The following is a 20,588-nucleotide window of genomic DNA, read 5'->3' on the forward strand; positions in this document are numbered from 1 at the left end:
AGAACTAAGTACAGTTCATCCTACTGGTTAAACTGCTGTCATGCAACATGTTTTTAATTGCAGGTGGCAGAAGCCAAAACAATTCTTCCACAAATTAGAGACAGGTTGTGTATAAGATAAAATGCAATGTGCCTTAGAACAGACAATCTGAATCCAGCAGAGCCTTTCACTAAAGCAGTTTGTCATACTGAATGTCCTACTTGTGAATTTAAGTTCTTTTATTCTTTTTTTAATTACTGTTGCCATCTGTTTTCCAAATCTCTTTCTAACAAAGCCTTAATATTAAGACAATTCTGATTTCATGTAAGATTTGCAAACATGACTCGGCAAAAAGAGCTTTATCAGCTTCATCAGAGTCATTCCTGACTTACTTTGTCAGGACACTCATGATTATTTTAATTCTGTCTGTTCTGTTCAAACACTACAATTTATTCTGAAATCTCAAAACCTGCATTGATCTAGCTAGGTTAGAAGTATTAAAATAATGAGAATAACTGTTAAATAATGGGAGGTACCTTTGCTGCCTTGTAGTGTCCTTAAGAGCCTTTAGTCTTTCAATATCCATCCAGAGCCACCAGTACCTCTCCCCAAGTGTTCCTTTAATGAACTTCTTGAATCTTTCAAACTCATGTCTGTTGCCAGTGTCATAAGTCCTGTGACTAATACACCAGGCAGCCCTACTGTCTGCCCCATCACTTTCAGAACTTGATCTTAAGCTTTCTTCTTCAGTATCTCGTTCCCTTACATCTCCCTTGGAGTCCAAGACAGTAAATGGAGAAGAACTTTGGGAAAAGAGTGATTCTGCAGTACCACGGGCAGATTCATTATCTGCTAACACGTGCATAAACGCTTCAGGTTGTTTGTGGAAATCCACTTCACTCTCCGTGTCAGCAGCTGGCTGGTGGGTCAGTTCCGAAATGGGTTCCTTCATTACAAATTGAGTATAAGCTGGTATGAATTTTTGTGGTGTTTGAAAAGTTGTACTTTCCTGTCCATTTTCTTCTTTTGCTGCTCTGTCCCATTTCAGGTCTCTTAACTGAGTGTGGGAATGAGGTTCAGCAATGGCCACAGAAGAACCCTCCTCAGCCTCTCTGGATCCCTCCCTGATATCAGCTTTTGCTGATGCTGTCCTTGAAGGGGAAAGGAAACTCCATTGGCGGTATTCCTTAGACAGGGAATCTGCTTCTGTATTAAATAAGAAAAGATCTTTGAACACCCTTTTGATTCAGGGCTGTTCTCTTGAATGTCAACATTTCAAAGTTAAAAAATGCAACATATTTATATTGTGCCGCAGCAGAACAAACAGACCATGTCATGCTGCAGAGCAGGGAATAGCAGAGGTGCTTCTGCCGTTGCTATCGGGCTAGAAACTCAGCCCCATGACTCAAACTCATTCCCTGTTGAATTCCAGCACAGCAGCAGGGTTCAGGAACAACTCCCTCTGGAGCCAGTTGTCTTGTTTACTCAGCTGAGCACCCCGGCTCCTCAGCACTTGTTAAACCACCTTGTTGTGATGCAAGGCCTGGTTTCTTCCTGAGCATTTGATCATGGCTTGATCAAAGTCACAGTATGTAGCAGGGCTGGGTTTTGTTCAGGCATGAGGAAGCTAGGAAGTGATAAATCTTTGTCTATTTATGTTGATTGTTGCAAAAGACTAAAACATCAAACAGGCCTCTGTCAGTTGGGTAAAAACTTGACATAGATAGAAGGACGACAAAATAAATGATTATGTCAAGGGCTCTGGAAACATTTAGCAATCCTACAGTCTATGGCACCCAGAAATGGGTCCTTTCCATTCAGAGATGTTTCATAATGAACAACTTCAGCACACTGACCAGCTCTATTTTTTTTGTCTACACTTCTCTACTTAAGTCCTTTTACCCGACTCATCATCCATATGCTGTTAAGTGTGCCCTGCCATCCTGGTCTGGTGAGAAAGAAACTTACTGCTTTGACTTGCTCAAATATCTTTTCTACCTCTGCCAGACTTTTAGCCATCCAGTACTTCTGGAGCACGTTAGCAAAGAGGACCTTGACTATACATACTGCTTAACTAAGCTAATGCTGCTGGCAATGTACAAGTGAGTCCCATAACACTGAGCAGAATAACTATAGATATTGTGAACAGCAGCGAATCTAAGTGAAAGTAAGAAGAAACAAAGTCATAATTCAATTGTGGCTCTACAATATCTTCATATCCATCGAGTGTTTAAACAGTAGAATAAACAATTTTCTGTATTTCGCTAAAGCTAGGATGTAGGCTTTCATACTCTGTTGTATCACTAAGGAAAATATTGTCATCAAGGAGACTGCTACAGCCTCTAAGGACATGCGTTACATCAGGCTGTGATAGAAAAGTGATAAATCTCTCAGATCCACTAAATTCACATTTGCAATATTGTCAGCCTGTGTAACCCTCTATGGTGGCCTAGTCAATAAATGGCAATGGCAGTTAGACATTCCTTCCATCTTCCTCCGAAAATAAGCTACACCTAACCAGTGCTGGCCACTGTCACAGACACACTTGGATTAAGAACATGGCATAAAGATTCTCTGCTCTGCACTTACATAATTTCATGTGTAAGTACATATAGCACAATATGTTGATATTAATATAAAAATATCTTTTCTTATTTCTAAACTATTTCAAATGTTTTCACTTGACAAAGAAAAATTATATAGCTTCTCAGCACAGTTCTGTGAAAATGAAACGTAAAGAATGATTTCAGAGGACCTGAGAGAATTGGGAAGAGAGATACATAGTTCTTGAGTAATCAAAAGCCAAGTGGCTCAGGGTTTTGCTCAAGATATTAATTGATAACCCTGATCAAACTGAAGCAGGTAGCAAGGAATTCAAACTGGATTGTCCAAACAAATACCTTCAGCTATTGAACTCTTTCTAATTGCAGTCTGGCTCTGAGAAACTTAGCTGATGTCTTTTATTGCTTCCAGTGCCTGACCCCCCACACCAAGTGAATACTATGTCTGAAAAAAGTTTTCTGACTGAAAGAATGTTGGATTTCCCGTGAAATGACCATAAAGAAGAGTAATAAGCACATGTAAAATTAAGGCCTATATTATAAAATAAGGTTTTCAGTGAGAAGACGTAAAATATTCATTGAGACAAAATACTGATGACTGCAGGACAATGGCAGCAAAAGAAGAGACAGAGAGGCTTTCCATAGGCCTATGCCCATCCCACTGCAATACAGAGCGATGCTGCATTACAACAACACTCTGCAAGATTGGTGCACTTGTGACCTCTCTGCTCAAAGCACTCCAAAAATTAGTGGTTGAGTCACGACCTGCAAACAAGTGCAAGTTGAATAACTTCATTAATAATCCGTGAATGGGCAGTATATTTCCTGGGGTGATCCTCATGGCAAAGAAGACAGAATTCTGGAGTTAACATCTTCCAATTTTCCACTCAGCCATTGGACCCCAAGGTCCCAGCAGTACAAGTCTCAAAGTGGAATGGCTGCTTTTTCCTCTGAGAATAGGAGAGAGAGAACTCTAAACATATGAGCTGAGATTTCTCTGTTCATCTTGCTACTGCCTACAGAGCAGAAGCAAGGCTATGCAATCAGGTATGTCCATATGTGTACCAGTATGTTCTCTCCTAATACCTTTGAAACCTGATGAAAAATTTGACAGATAGGAGTGTCACAAATTATTACATTCTATAAGATTCATAAAAATTGGCAGCCGAAAGGCCCTTAAGTACCCAACATAAATACCCTAAGAAGATGGCTGCAACACAAATCATACATTATCAAACACTTAAAGAATCCAGACAAAAAAGTTTTTCAAAACATATAAAATGAAAAAAAAAGCCCCTCATCTGAAACTTACAGACATCTATGAGACAGAAATATGTAAGAAGCTGCTATTATCACAAAATTACTTGGCTACTAGCTCAAATTTTAATTTAGAGTTGTGACTATGGAAAGAAACAAATCCCCATCTGAAGCCTAAGATACCACACAAATAAGAGGAGTTAGCATCAATTACTTGAAACATTTTCTTTCCACCTAGTCAGACTTGTGTTACTATGGCTGAGCCCCTGTTACTTACCCAGAAGACTATCTTTTTCGATTAATGAATCGTCTGTTCCATGCTGCCCAGGTAAACACTGAATATCTTGAATTTGACTAGAAGCTACAGTACGCATAAATGAATCTGTAGTTTTCATGGATTCGCTTTGTTTTGCTAATGTAAACCAATCCTTTGTCTGAGAAACCGTAGCCTAGGAAAAGAAATGTCATAGAATAATTCAAATTCCTCTATTTATTGCAGTGTGTCTGAGAGCAGAGGGCTTACTGTCTGTAGTCATTTTGTGCAGTCCATTTGTACAGATTTCTAAAACAGAACTGGGGACTATCATTAAAGCTGTGATACAACTCATCAACCTTATTCTAAAGTACAAAGAGCTTTGAAAAGAAAGGATATTCAGAAAATCAGTTGTCCAATTAGGATGTGACCTCAGTTACAATAATTTAACCCAATATATTCAATCTAGCTTGATGTTACACCCACAAAACATGTTTACTTTACCTGACCAAGCGATATGTAGAACTTCTTCATAGTTAACAAAGTGTCATCCTCCTCAGGAGAGGGAGAACTTGGGTCTCTCTTCTTTCTCCAGGGATAATAGTCATTATCTACAATGAAATTAATGCCAGTCTTGCTCCATTCTACCTGCGATATCAATTTAGCTAGCCTGAAATTAAATGTTGAGACAAGAAAGTAGTTAATTTTAGCTTTTAGTGAGAGAAACAGTTGATTCTTCACTAGAACAAGCAATAAAACCCATGATCACTCTAAAAATAAATTGCCACAAGGCAATTCATGATCTGCTTTATTATTTCACCCCTCACCTGCTGTCACATATATAAACACCAGTACTGCCATTCCATAGGCTGCCAGCTTTACAGTTGGTGGCCTCCTTTGCATTATCAAGCTTTACCAATAAAACCGATTTCTGCGGGGATGATCTTGCACGTATCTAAGCAGCCCCAAGTCCTGCCAAGAAGCCCTTGAACATTTTGTTTGCTAAAATTGAACTATTCTCCCGGATTGCAGAAGCCCTGTGTCACTACCAGATGCTACAGTTCCTGGTCCTGAGACAAGCAATCTTCCAGCAGCAGTGCCACAGCAGTGATCGTACTAATTGAACTTTCAGATGATAACAAAGCAGTTGGCACTACCACGTTCAGCTGGCTGCTGTATGAGGACTTCATAGTACTGAACAGCACTCCAGTGCTACCTTATGTTAGTGTGAACCTTGTGATATTCAGGAAAGGCAATCTTTGAACCACATGATGATAACGAGAATGCTCTGTGCTCGAGAACTGGGACAACACTTAACCAAGTTGGAAAGCGGTACAAAACCGACCAAGGGAAGAAGAAGCCTATGCCTGAGCCTATAGCCATGAGTTGATTGCCCACTTTTGTTTGTCCCCACTACTTGAGGGCAAATAGGATTTCATTCTAGGATTGGGGTATCTTCATCTTTAAACGCAGGTTTCCCTTTTAGCATTTCAGCTTTTCTTGATCTTGATTCAGGAAAGCAACTTAAAACACTGATATTGATGGAAATTAGGCACATGCTTAGTTAGTTTTGTGTAATTCTCTTAGGTAACTCCGCTTGATCAAGGAAATACTTTGCTGTAGCAGAAGATCAACGTTTTACTGTTTCACAAGGCCCAGACCAGATACCTGTAATGCAGGATGCTACTATAAATAAAATGGACTACTCTTTCATGGTTTACTTATTCTTTGCGCAGTTTTCCTCTTGAATTTAGGTGCAGGCTTCAGGATATTGAAAGTTAAAAATATTTTGAAAATTTTCATATAGAAGTCATCTATATAGAAGCCCCAGTAACTAGGCTGTCATTACAATCAGCAAACATGAGTTTTGTGAACCCTAATGCCAGGCTGCCTCTCCTTTTAGGACCTATAAACCATGCTACAATTATCAGCATCTAGACACAACCTTAAGGGATGTAGAAGATCCTTCCAAAAAGCACACTAAACCTCCTGAACATCTGCTGGAAGGGCATCTGGAAAAATATAGCAAGTGTATAACAGTAATTCATCCAACTATGCCACAGCATCCCACAGAGAACCTTGCAAAAGGAAGTCTGACAGTGGGCTCAAAGACACAAAACTAAGAATTGAAATTAAAAGGACTGGATATTTTTTCCAAATAGATTTCATGGATTCATATCTTCTACTTATATGGACTCCATATTGATTAGAGAGATACATTGCTACCATGATATCTCTGTGGAACAAAGATTTAGAAATCAATAAATCCCACTCTTACTTTCTTTGTAATGGTATAATATAGTATGTAATTCATGGTCATAGAAATGGTCAAGGAAAACTACAGAGTGATGAGTTGAAAGAAGTCACTGATCTTACTTTTTCCAGGTCACTAAAATGCTAAAATTAAACAAACAGGACTAGAGGTGGGAGGAAATATATTAAGGGTACTGTCAAGGTGAATTAAACAGAAGAGAAAAATGAACAGATTTAAAAGTGAGAGACGGCATATAAGATTGCAATACCTGTATTCAAAGTAACAGTCGCTTTCTAGAAACGCTGGAAGTCTTTCTTTCTTAATCCACTGAATTGCTTGCTCTCGATTAAGACACTGTTAAAAAAGAAATGCCAAAGATTTGCAGTATTCTTGACTTTCTCGTTTTGTTTGCCATGTAACTGATTCTCTCCATCCCCCTTCTACAGAAGCATTGTCTCAGGAAGACAAATAAAACGATTACATCACCTTCGTTATCCAGTTTAACCTTAATAGTGCTAGGACAATTGGGTTAAATCACTTTCCTATTAACAGCTAATAAGGTCTAAATTTGATTTCACCTATAAGAGCACAACTTTTTTAACAACCCATGGGTGGTTTTTCTTCAGAAATAATGTGTGTATGAATCATGCTTTTATAGTACAATTCCAAATGCAAATTAGATGCTCATAATTTTTCTGCAATGGGAAACTGCTAATTTTTCTGACTTTATCACATTTTATAAATAACCACTACTACTTTTTTGCTCAAGAATTTGAAGAGTAAGGAACTGTCAAATTAAATTGTACTGCCAGAATGAGAGAGTTGTGGATATTAAAAAAAAATCAAACAAATAAAAAGCCAATCAGTTATCACCTTTCCCGCTTTTGTGTTGTAGCATTGCATAACCACACTGCGCACAGTAACTCTTACAGTGGAAACCTAAGTGGGATATGAATTGAGCCCATAACAGATTTCTGCTCAGGCAGTCTAAGTCTCAGTGTGTCATGAAAGCAGAAAGCAAGGTGGCTCCAATGAGTGGCTTAGGGGGCAAAAGGAGGTGTTGAGCAGCAAGCTACACAGAGCCAGCTAACCAAAAAACTATGCCTAGGGTCGTAAGCAGATAGCGAGCTCTCTGACTATAGGCCACAGTGATCCATAGCTACTTCCCTTACAAGTGACACATGGCACACTTTTAAACTCATTTTTTTCTTTTAAGAGCATACTTTTTCCACTTTTAGGGGGTGACCTGTTTTATTTATCTGAGGTGCATTTTTCCTTTTAGTGATGGTGAGGCTGATGACTGGGAAGAACGCAGTAACTCCTTTGTCCATAAAAACAGGTGAAGTTTGGGCAAGGATGGATGCTACTTGCTGAATCAAATAATCAGTTCACATAGATCACATTTCAAATTTTCTTTCCATGAGCTAATATTCCATTAGGGAAAAGGGTTATTTCTGCCATATATATATCTGTAGGGGATTAAAAAAATCTGAATTACTCAGAAAGTGGGTGGTTTCATTTAGAGAGACGAAAATATTTCAAAATATGGAAAGCTTATGTTGGCAGTGGCTCATACAATGTAATTTGTGGAGATGGAGACTAATTACTCCCAAACACACAGTGTATGCCTCCTTTTGGTAACTGACAAGCTTTTTTGGAGTACAGAAGATTGTCTCTTTATTTTGGCATTTAATATTTGTGTATTTACTGACTCTCAGCCCAAATTGTTATCTAAATGATTCATAACATGTTCATGTCTGTACATGGCTGGTACACGAAATAATGTATACTGTCAGAAAGAAAGAACCTCTACTCTTTCCCCTTCCCCAGAGAAAGATGCTACATTTAATCTGATGGGGTTTGTTACCTTGGTTATCTTCCTTACCCAGTCAGCCTTAGGTCTTGCTGGGACCCAATCCAGTAAAGCTTTTAGCACGTGTTTTAAGTTTAAGCATGTGTTTAACTTCCCTTGATTAAAGTTAAACACATACTTAAGTTCTTTGCTGAACTGGGGTTTCTCTAAAGTAAGGTATGTTTCTTTCCAGTTTCTTTCCATAGTTGTGATCAATTCTACCCAACTCCAGAGGTTTCTTCTTAGCATATTTTACACCAAGTTGATTTTGACTATTGATAAGAAGATACTTACCTCCATATCAATAGTTTGCAAGTGTGCATGCACATGTGCAGAGAACTTTTGCTTATCTGTCAGTTTATAACAGTCTGAGAGGGAAGTAAAACACAGAAAAATACCACTGGGTGTATTTCTTAGGCAAGATGTGTTTAAATTCAGGCTATAGCCTGAAAGGCCTACTAGGATTCTCCAATTGTAGCTCATTTTCATTAGTGTGATGGCCACTCAAGGTGACTTTTTGTAGCAATGTGACATGCAAAGCAACTGTCAATCTCTTCAGTCAGTGTGAAGAAAGCAGTCAAAACAAAGGAGGCCGCATCACCCAATGCCTGAAAGATCAAATCCTTTTTGATTTGAACTGAACTATTTGATGCAGTTGGTCTGGGATGACTTCTGGTTCAGTCATAGTGTAGTACAATGAATGAAGCTGACCCCTTTCACCTTGTATAGTTGCAGCAGCAATTTTTGGCACGCTGTTTTGTAGGCCGTTTTGTTCCAGCTCAGCCTTGAGATGCCAAGCTGAACTGGATGAGGCATCTAGGTTACCTGTCCAGTAAAGGAGGAGTCAAAAATAAGAAGCAGCTTCACCCTTTCCCCCCAAAAGTAGAAGAAAGTCTACTGCTCCTCAAAAAGCCTTGATGCTTCCCATCTATGGAAAATGGCCCAGAGAAAGAAATGCATTGTTAAATAATACAGGAGCCCTGTTGCTCCAAACCACGTGAAAGATGTCAGTAATAGCAAAATGGCTTTGAATTTGTCAAGAAAGGCCATCCAGTGTTGCAACAATGTGAGGTTATCCCAGAGAGTGTTACCCACACTTGCACAAGCACACATTTCCTCAGTTGAATCCTAAGACCAAATAAGGTATCAAGAATAGCTCTTCTGCTTTTGTGCTCTCAAGCAAAGTACTTGTGAAAATAATAATTTAACATGGTAGGGATGTCTATGAGCCATGTTCTATAGTAGCATTTGTCCAGTTTAGATGCAGAGAATTGCAATCTCCCATTACTATCATTTTGTTAAACGGCATTGCCTTTTGACCTCTCTCTAAACTGTTTTCTTTTCTGAAAATCATTAAGCTTATACTGGGCAAAGCAGCAGTCTGCTATAACTCCTTGCTTTTCTCTCAGCTTTCCAGCTATGACATAATTTAGAGCAGCCGCCTCTAAAAACGTAGCAAGACCTTAGGCTGGCCTTGACTGAAATGAACTAAAGTGACATCAGTCACACCAATGCAAAGTAAATAAGGAAGAAATAAACCAAGTATCCCAGTGAAACATTTTTTTCTTCTCCAAAGCTATCCCACAACTAATTATACTGTCTTGTAGTCTCTTGGGTGTATATGGTGCTTCAATTCCCAATTTTAACCTGCCTAATTTGGTGCTGAAGAAAGCCCTGAAAGTAAACATGTTAGAATACCAAAATTGATAGTGTCTGAGCAAGTCTGAAACAAGATTATTTTTTTCAAAATCCAACCTATCTTTCCATTAATTTAGCTTTCTTGTTGCCAAAGATTATTTTCTCTGGCCATTTCAATTGATGCTAACCATGTAAGTCCTTTGGGAATTAATGGAAGAGAGACTTATGTGTTGCCAGACCACAGATGAGCTCATAGCCACACAAGGAAATTAATTAATAAGGAAAGACTGAGATGCATTAGTTTCAGTCAATTTGCACATTCCAGGGATCACTAGTAAAGTAACTGTTGTCATAATATTTTTTCTTTTAATATTAAAAAGTATTCAGACCACACAACTGAATCCTGCCCTACAGAATCTTCAAAATTTTGTGCTACAGGATGTACATGTGTAATTCCATTCACTTGTCTGGTAGACACATGTGCATTGCAGGGCATAATTTGGCCCATCATTATGTTTTCCTAACATAAATTAACATTTTTCCCAAGCTACCAAGCCAAACACAACAATAACTACTGCCAGTATCTCTACAGTAAGATCTAAATATAAACTCAGGGGCTATAAGATGCTTACCATAGTGTTGTAATTTGGATCAATATTGAAGGCTGGAGAAGCGCTGTGCATTTTGGAGAACTGCCCATCATTCTTTGCTTTCCTTAGAACATCATAAATGGGGTTTGGAGGTTTCTGATCATGTAGAATTTTTTTCAGTTGGTTCTCCAGGCTTTGTGGGGCATCATTAACTACTTCAAAAACCCCAAAGTCAGAGTTAAACTTAATTGGCTGGGCAAAAGTCTGCAAAAGAAGTTTGGAAAGTTTATAACATTGTAATAAGGGACCTCTTTCATTTAAGAAAGTTACTTTTTATAGTATAGAAGCGTCCTACAGAATGCAAGCTGGTATTTTGAGGCTTCTTTCTCTTGCGTGCTGTAGTTTATCTTTAGGGCCTGGAATAGTAATTTTTCAGCGCTATTTTTCTTCAGTGTCTTGTCTGTACAGCTTTCCAAAGCATCCCAACTTTTTGTCTAAGCTATACTTAATTGTCAAGAATTTAACTCATTCGAGATCACAGACCATTCTTTTTCACATGCAAATAATAGATCCAGTACACAGATGTCTAGAATATATAATTCACAGTGACTTTAGTAATCATTCTGCAGGAGGCTACTTATCTATGGGATCAGATCTCCAGTATTACTCTCCCATTCATTACCACAAAAAAAAAAAAAAAAAAAAAAAAAAAATCAAGGCTTGAAAAGATTAGCAATGAAGCTGACCTGTTAAATGTGAGATGCATTTGAGGAGGATGAATGTGAAGATTTCCATATGTAGGAAAGGCTTTTCACCAGATTGTTACTTGTAGGTCAAACACCTACCAAAACCTATGGCCTGTAGTAAGTTTTATTGTACACCACTAGTTCAGTGAGATACTGTATAATATATGAGGTAGACCAAATTTCATCTTCACCTATGTAATTATAACTTTTTTTCAACTCCAAAAAAAACCCACTGCATGTGTACACATTAAAACAGAGCCATCTTTCATCTTTCGAGCTCCAGTATTAGGTAATTCCCTGCCTTTTCTTCTGAAATACTATCTTTCAAATTCTCTTATTTGAAATGAAGAGAGGAAATATGGATGGATTTTACAGAAATAATGGGGGATACCCAAGACACTTATGAATATGAGATTATATACAACCAGAGTATACAGGCATCTCTGCACTGAGCTGGAGGACAAGGCAGCATGTTGTATTTAAGAACTGAAGAAAATCCTGGCCATATCCAGACCCAGTGCCAAAATTCTTTTTGGCTTCATTCCAGACAGGATCCCACCTGGTGTTTGTACAGTTGTCATTCCTCTGCACTTAATAAGATTATTTTATTTTTTTCAAGCACTGTATTCTTCATTTCCTTGAACTTTTTCATGTATCGTGTATATACACATGGACATAATTCATATACATACTATGTGTGCTGAATACATGCTACATATAATATAGAAATATATTACAGACCAATTTTATTCTTTTTCACACCTATATAAGTCCAAAGTAACCACGTCACTGTCATCTATTTTGTTGCTTCTATTTGAAGCCCCCTTGTAGAGCAATGTAGAGCAATACCCAGGATCGAACCATGTGGCTGCAACATGTGGTTACAACATTCCCTACTTATCCCATAACGTCTCACTGTGGAGGCTCAGCCTGGCAAAGCACGTAGCATATGAGAGCTTTAAGTGTACGATTAGTGCCTATGACATCAGACTGTCACTGCTCAGAGCCACGCATCGAATTGCATTAGTCTGATTAGTTACCCAACTTCAGCTGAAAATCATGGTTTGGTTTTTGTTCTCTGACACCTTGTGCCTCTTTTGGCATTAATTTTCTCCAGGGTACTCTGCAAGTTTTAGTGCTTTTTCTCCAGATGTACTGAAGAGCATTTTAAAGAGGCTTTTATGTGTAGTACGTAGATTTCTCTATACTTCATTTAGACCCCCTCCCAATTCGCTATGTGTACATTTCATTTACTTTCAAGCCTAATTTGGGCTGCTACCAGCTTTTAAGTGACTAACTGTGCAACCTTAATAACCTCCAACTATAGTCTTCCTTATTTATTTTTTTCATGTTTTTAAAAAGGAAACAGAAGAAAATACACTAAGAAACAAGGTGCTTAAGTCTCTCAGGATTTTAAATGCTCTTGCTTGCGGAAGGAAAGCAAACTCAGTGCAAATTCCATAATATAGAGCTATGTGACCAGATTATTTTAGATCCATGTTATTCAACTTGAAAATTAAGCAAAGACAACATTAGTTTATCACACACTTCTACTTTTACTTAATCCTTTGTAACTTATTCCAGATCTAGGTTTTTCAATACACATTCTCATTAACTGAACAGAAAACATGGCAAATTTAATATAGTGAAAGAGATGCTGGTGACAATTTTTAAAATGTAAAGTGTATTGCTATTTCGGGAGTCTGACTTCAAAGCATTTATAAGACATGTTTACTAATGGAACAAAAGACCGTACACTGATGGGATAAGAAGATTAGGACTTCATACACTACATACTTGACTGAAGAAGGTGGTTCTAGTCCAAACTTTTGGGTTTGGGGCCAAGATCATAGAATCATTGAATGGTTTAAGTTGGAAGGGACCTTGAAGATCACCTAGTTCCAAGCCCCTTGCCATAGAGGGGGACACCTCCCAGTAGACCGGGTTGCTCAAAGCCCCATGCAGCCTGGCCTTGAACACCTCCAGGGAAGGAGCTTCCACAACTTCTCTGGGCAACCTGTTCCAGTGCCTTACTACCCTCAGAGTGAAAAATTTCTTCCTAATATCTAATCTAAATCTCCCCTCTTCCAGTTTGAAGCCGTTCCCCCCTTGTCCTATCGCTACATGCCTGAGTAAAAAGCCCCTCCCCAGCTTTCCTGCAGGCCTCCTTTAGGTATTGGAAGGCTACAATAAGCTCTCCCTGGAGCCTTCTCTTCTCCAGGCTGAACAACCCCAACTCTCTGAACCTGTCCTCATAGGAGAGGTGCTCCAGCCCTCTGATCATCTTTACGTCCTTCCTCTGGACCCGCTCCAACAGGTCCATGTCTTTCCTATGTTGGGGGCTCCAGAGCTGGACACAGTACTGCAGGTAGGGTCTCACCAGAGCAGAGTAGAGGGGAAGAGTCACCTGCCTTGACCTGCTGGCCACGCTTCTGATGCGGATATAGTTACCTATCCCCAGGAACGTTAAGAGGCATGTATACTTCTTGTCTCAGAGAATAGCCAGTAGATCCCCTTTCTTGACACTAGTAAGACTACATCTGGAATACTGCATCCAGTTTTGGGTCCCCAGTACATGTATATAAGTATTTGTTCATATATTTGAGTAAGTCCAGCAGAAGACCACCGAGATGGTCAGAGGCTGGAGCACTCGCCCTGTGAGGAGAGGCTGAGGAAAGTGGGCTTATTTAACCTGAAGAAAAGACAGTTCTGGGAGGACATAGCAGCAGTCTTACAGTACTTACAAGGAGGTTACTGAAAAGGTAGAGCCAGGCTTTTCACAGAGATGCATGGTGGGAGGACAAGAGACTATGGTCATGCACTGAAACAGTAGAGGTCTCAACTGGATATAAGAGAAATGGTAATTGCGGGATGATTCGTATTGGAACAGGCTGTCCAGAGAGACTATGAAATCAGTTGTTGGAGGTTTTCAAGACCAACCAGACAATGTGCCAAGCAACCTGGTCTCAACACTAAAGCATTGACCCTGCTTTGAGCAGGAAGCCAGACTACAGACCTCCCCAAAGCCCCTTCCAGCCTGAGTGATCTATGATTCTGTACAAATCCCAAATTCTACCAGACAGAGCATCTCATCAAACCATCATATAGAAGCATTTTAGAATAGTTAAAACCTTTCTGGAGAAGCATATTTCACTTGCTTTCTTAAGAAAACTAGAATGATAAATCAGAATGTTTTTGTAAGCATAATAAAAGAGCTAAGTCCTGGCCTTCTTAACTCAGCCCCACCACAAAAATAAAAGTGATAATGTTATGACAAAAATGAAATGGAAACACACAAAAAAAAATTAACCTGATTTCTTGTCAGAAACATTTTCCCCAGTTACAGTGCAGGACAGAGAGGATCAGTCAATCCATCTCCTTCTCAGTATGTAAAAAGCTTTGGAGCAAAACACACAATCTAACCATTCCCGTACATTGCAAGCCACAAAAACCCCCAACTGTTCAATACGCTGTAGCAACCATAAAACCTTTCCCACAGAAGCCAAGTGCTGTAAAATCCTACAGCGTTTCACAGGACAATAACAAGAGAGGTTTATGGCACCACTAATATACTAGGTCATTCCAATAACGAGGAATATCTTCAATGAAGATGCCTATGTTAAGGAGTGGATGATAGCCTACACTATAAAGGAAGGGGAAAAAATTATCCATGCCAATCTAATATACTAAGAAATGTCTTTCTTACCCCACATTTGGCAAGTGCTTTGGCTTTTTATGGACAAGTAAAATACACTAACCAAAGACTAAGTGCATCAATACATTCTTCCGTATGTTCTCTCTAGTTTGGGCCAAATTTTGATCCTTTGAAGACAGATAGTGAAAACTCCACAGCCAAATTATACCTCAAGATATTAAGAAAAAATAAATCCATTTTGGCAGGAGCCTTGAAGCTTGGCATCCATACATTATCAATTTAGCACAATAAATAGTATCAACAAGGACTTGAGAACACCAACAAATAAGAAGCCTACAGACTATTTCACTCACAGGCAATTCTCCCCTTAAACCCAGTATGACCAATGTAACTCAGTGTAGTATTCTCAGCTTCAGAAAAAAATCTCCAAGCAAACAACAAAAAGCAGTTTTCAGACTGTGGTACAGCAATACTATTAAATAAACAACAGCACGTACATTTTTGACAGCAAAGACATTTCTTAGCTGTCAAATGCACATTGAATATGGTTTCAGCTGAAGAATAAATAGAATACATAATTCTGAAACCTAAAGTTATACACTTAACTGAAGGGAAAGCAAATTTCTCTTGGTCCTCCCAAAACAGAAACCAAAACAGCATCCATCACCATGTTGCCAGGATATCAGACACCCAAATCTCACTGCTCTCTGACTTAAGTTTTCAGATATACTTAACTTCAGATACACTTAACAAATGTGTAAATACTCTCACCACATCCCACCCCGAGTAATGTAGCTTGATCCCAAGAGAAACAGAAATGGCCACAGTCTGGACGCCTCTTAGGTTAAGGCCCTGAAGGGGTGGGAATGAATAGACCATCCAGGAGCTTTGCCAAACCTTCCTTAAGATGGGTGTGTGTGTATCATAAATAAATGTCAGTGAGAGTCCAGATCAGAAGAGAATTTGAGCAGCTCTAGGAAGTGCCTGGAAAATTCACACTGGTTGTGGTCAATGGCAAATCTCCCACTGACTTGAATGAGTCCAGGATTTCCCTTCTGTTGATGAGTAAGGCACAAGTCACAATCACATACCACAGTCTAATGGGGAGAGGAGAGGAGAGGAGAGGAGAGGAGAGGAGAGGAGAGGAGAGGAGAGGAGAGGAGAGGAGAGGAGAGGAGAGGAGAGGAGAGGAGAGGAGAGGAGAGGAGAGGAGGGGAGGATTTTGAGTAAACCCACTATCAATAAGAAAAGAAGTCAGGAGGGCTTCTTTTGCTTCATTGAATGTCAAAGGTATCAAGCAAGTTTTAGTTCTGGGTAAGACTCCATGTAACATGCATTTAGGGCCTCATTAATGTAAAAGGGAGGTTCTATTGGCACATGCAGCCTCCCTCTACGCACCTGGAAAAGACAAGAGGAAACTAATGAGCATGAATGGATGCCTTGAATTACAGCCATCTTCAAAGCAGAGAGGGGCCTGAACCGTGCAGGAGAGTGGATTGCCTTTTGCTTTCTTCCCTCTCCGTCATCTGCTACTCATAGATCAGGCCTGGTTTTACTCTTAACAGCACCAGGTTTTCAGGACCATTCTGTTTTCAGAAAGACCAATTGGCCCAAACTTTATTACTTGGGCTTTAATTATTTTCAGAATGATTACCTGCATCAAATCCTGGATCCCATACTACTCAGCAGAGAGATTTTATGGTGAGAATGACTTTCAAAAGAAGTAGTCTTCAAATCTGAAGTTGATAAAATTGTGGTCACTTGGTAGCTTTCTACTGCAAAGGAAACCCACAGCCAGGGACTTGCCACCAAGCGTGCCATCTACTGAAATGCTTCAACTGAGGTTCAGTTAGCTCTTTTGTCTCTAGTGCAACTCCTCGAGGTTGCAAAGAGGAGTGTATCTTCATCAGGACCTGTTCCACTGGTAACTGGAAAGTGAGGAGAGGTAAGGCCCCAGCATGGACTTGGTGTGAAACAAGTAGCAGGCAGCTTGTAGAGTGCAGGAGAAACAAGTTGGCATTACTGTGCTTTCTTACTGAGGCCTCCAACACTGAACTGGGAGGCTAGTTCTGACTTCCTGGATAAACATATTCTTGGATGTTTTAAATACATGGATCTAAGATTAGAATTCTAGGGTTGCCTGACAGGCTAGAAATGGAAATGTATACAGGCCAATGTTTCTCTTAAATCTTTCATTTTAGATTAGTTACTAAGGAAGGTATAACTCATCTGTACGTCATGTAATTTGTTTCTGCTACTGTGAAATCACTGTAATACTGGCAACAAGTGCCCTCACAAGGGGTTTTGTATTATCTTTCAGAACTATTTTCTGTACGAACTATCCTTCATTACAGTACGTAGTTCTTTGAACTGCCTAGATATTCATGTCAGATTGTATTCAATATTATTATAACAACAGGATCACTTAAAGGATATACTGTAAATCAAAGAAAAAAAAAATCTGCTGCTGCTATAGCAAGTCCCCAGAGATACAATTTTCCGTACACTAGTGGTGCATTATAAATCAACACAGAGGCAGTCCTTTAAAATAAGCATATGCTACCCCTGATTTCTTGTATTAAGTCACACAATATTTTCAGTTTAACTTGTTGCCTAACTACTAGCACACCTGGGTAATACTGTTCCCAGGCAACAGTGTATAAGCACAACAAGAATAAAGCAATGGAAATTTCAGTGCGGTGTTTTAGTAGAAGCCTTCTGAGAAGGAGAGGGAAATTGGAAATATAAGGTATTCAAACCACAGAACTCAAGGCAGTAATAGAACTTAATCATGAAGAGGGTAAATCCTCAGGAAAAGATCAAAGAGAAAATAAAAACAGTTATGAGAACATTAAAGATAAAAATAGCTAATAGAGCATCTGTTTTCATGAAGATATGTAAATATATAGAAGAGAGACCATGTGTCATCACAGACACCTATCCAGATCACCAGTGTAAAACAGTGTTTACTCAGGACTGTCTGTGAACTCCATTCGGTAGGCTTCCAGAGCTGTCAGAAGTGCCTGACAGCAGCAGAGGCGTGGAGGATGGTATTCCTGTGCTAAGAACAATCTGGCACATGGAAGGAGACCTGGGTTTAAAACCTATGTAGTTAGGCTTGGATTTAGGCAGATATCCGAAAGCAGCTGCAAGGGGGAGGGTGAGAAGGGGTGGGGAAGAAAGACGAAAACACATGTCCCTCTCACCACACATTTTCTTCCATCTGTGTCTTCCTAGCTTTCTAAAAAGTATTCTTAGGAATCCTGCAGTGTGGTGAAAGCATGTAAAGGCTGAGCTCCTGGCAGAAGTCAGTATCACTGCTGTGCACAAAACCCACACTCTGATGTAGAGTTAATACCTCCAGATTCTATTTTAAGATAAAAATTTGGAATGGGGGGCCCGTTCTACCATGCTTAGCTCTGCAACTCCCATTATGTGTACTTTTAGACGAATCTGTGATGTGGCTTAGAGAGAACATCTATGCCTAGTTCAGTTTGGTAAGCCTGAACCATAACTGAATTTATTTCAATCGTGACTGCACCATGGTCTTAGTTCCAAGGACCATCAAGAAATATTCTGCCCCTTCCTAATGCTGGTGGTGATTCCTACCAAGCAAGATGCAGAAATCGGTATATGACCTCATAGTGCAGCCTGTGTGCTTTAGGAGGGGGACAGGCTGTGGGGCAGCTCTGGGGTAAATAGGCTGGGGGGCCCCACTTTCCTGAGGCAAAGTAGTTATTAGTCACTGAGTGCATGGCCAGAAGAATGTAAAAGGACAAACATTTGTTATGTCATCATGTCACAATACTGGAATAAAAGTGGACTCTTTATGCTTTTTTTAAAAAGTATTTATATTTCTCTTTCATTTCCTATTAATATTATTTTGGTACACTGCAATTTTAACATGTAAATTTGCAAGAGAAAAGCAGTCTCCAGAAGTTCAGATACTGTGTTATTTTTCCTGATGGATAATAGCATTGACAATAAAAGTTGCTACCATCAAAATAGACATATTGTAAAAGCCATTTAATTTCCCAGTGGTAAAATGCAAAATGTTCTGAGCAAAATGTTACTAATCTTAGTAAGGCGTTTCTTGTATTTTGCAAGAATTTTCTGTAAGGTACTTACCGGAAGACTCAAAAATTCATTAAAGTAGTCCACAAGCATATCATCTGTGGCTAAGCATTCTTCCTACAGAGAGACAAAACCACAATGCAAGGCTTGTACTAATCTGCGCTAAAATGGTTTGAACACACTGTTGCCTCAAACAATGACTTTTCCATGAGATATGACATGCAAACTTTTGCAAAATGGTATTTCTCACTTTTGAGAATATAATCATTGCAACATTGTTGTATTCTAGCCATTGCACATCACTGTACACGTGAAGGTAAATCCTTTGTCAAGAAGTTTACACATAAAACCTACATAAATCAAACAGCTTCAATGTGCATAAGGTAACAGCCTAGACATTCCCCACATTATACTTTTCTCTTTCGCATCTGGGAAGGATGGGAGTATAACAATTCACCAGAGCTTGCTTGTGCTTCCACGCTGCTGCTTGGGGGTGTTTTGGGGCACATTTGGAATAAAAGGGAGTTCAAAGATCTTTCATTTGGTTTACCAAGCAAGCAGCATATGCCATACTCAAAATCTGACAGAACTGGGAGGCTTCCTGTTGACCTCATCAGAAATGAAGACTGCATCTGCAGATGGTTTTGTACCCTTTCCGACCCCTGTATTTTAAATCCTGTTAATAAGACTCAAAACCCATAGAATATAAATTAAATTTTCAAATCAATAAATATGGATCCCAGTCATACTTCCACTGCACTAAATACCACCACCACCCCCATTTCAATTCAACAGAAGGTAAAAGTAGAACATTATTCCATTGGTCTTCAGAAATCTGTCTTCAGTATAATGAAGACTTCTGAAGAATTTTAAATAGTTTCAGTTTCTTGAATATTCTATTACTTCTGCCTTGCAACACAAGGGGAATGCACCTAAATTAAATGTCTTTGCTGATATCAGCAAAGGTCTTGTGACACAAATCTTTTTTCTCTTTCGTAAGTTCATAGCATTGAAATGTGCTAGGGAGCAACAACAGTGTGTTAAAGAGAGGTTGTGCAGTGTACATGGTATCACTTGTAGGCAGGCAGTATATTGATACAAACTCCACAGTGTCTAACCTAATCGGAGACAGCTTGTACTTAGCTAATGTGCTTTAATATGAACTTAGGAAGGCCCCTGCGTGCTGCATGACAAGACAGAACCAGACTTGATGTTATTTGCCCAGCCTTAGTCTGCCAACATTTATTCCTTAGCACTTGTGGTTGCTGCTATGACTGATACAGGACAGGCAAGTTGCCTCACGTGCATTCCTGGAAAATGCTGACAACACTGAAAGAAGGCTTTCTGCATTACACAGATCGTGGTTATTTTGGATTATAGGCCCACAGTCCAATGCAGTTGCAGTACCATGGACCTAGAGATGTTAGGGCACTGATTAAATAGCAGAATTTACCAAAGTGTCTAACCCAAAGCATTTTGAAGTCAACAGAAAATCCTCTCGCTAATGTCGCTGGGCACTCAGTCAGATCCAGAAATCTCAATTCAGCGTGTGTTAACACAATTAACCAAAAAAAAAACATTAGAAACAAGCTGCAGTCTACCTCACGTTTGGTTTGGGTAATGCTTTGACACTGTTAAGGACAAATGTGAAGACAGCTAGACATGATAATACACCATGTAAATATTTTATTGTTTCAAAGGACTTATTCAAAACAATTCATTTATTACT

At 39.3% G+C, this 20,588-nt stretch overlaps 1 protein-coding gene across 1 annotated transcript in view; it reads right to left on the minus strand.

The window, feature by feature from the left end:
* RGS22 (regulator of G protein signaling 22) overlaps positions 1 to 20,588 on the minus strand; it is a gene marked incomplete at its 5' end in the record, with an annotated part of 64,835 nt that overhangs the window by 41,960 nt on the left and 2,287 nt on the right. The window contains 6 exons of the mRNA XM_082479324.1: positions 516 to 1,185; positions 4,075 to 4,246; positions 4,555 to 4,720; positions 6,573 to 6,658; positions 10,427 to 10,648; positions 18,914 to 18,976. Of these exons, the coding sequence (XP_082335450.1) occupies positions 516 to 1,185; positions 4,075 to 4,246; positions 4,555 to 4,720; positions 6,573 to 6,658; positions 10,427 to 10,648; positions 18,914 to 18,976 (1,379 nt within the window). The remainder of the gene's footprint in view (positions 1 to 515; positions 1,186 to 4,074; positions 4,247 to 4,554; positions 4,721 to 6,572; positions 6,659 to 10,426; positions 10,649 to 18,913; positions 18,977 to 20,588) is intronic.

The sequence above is a fragment of the Vanellus vanellus genome, assembly GCF_965231255.1.
Source record: "Vanellus vanellus genome assembly, chromosome: 2".
Classification (NCBI taxonomy): domain Eukaryota; kingdom Metazoa; phylum Chordata; class Aves; order Charadriiformes; family Charadriidae; genus Vanellus; species Vanellus vanellus.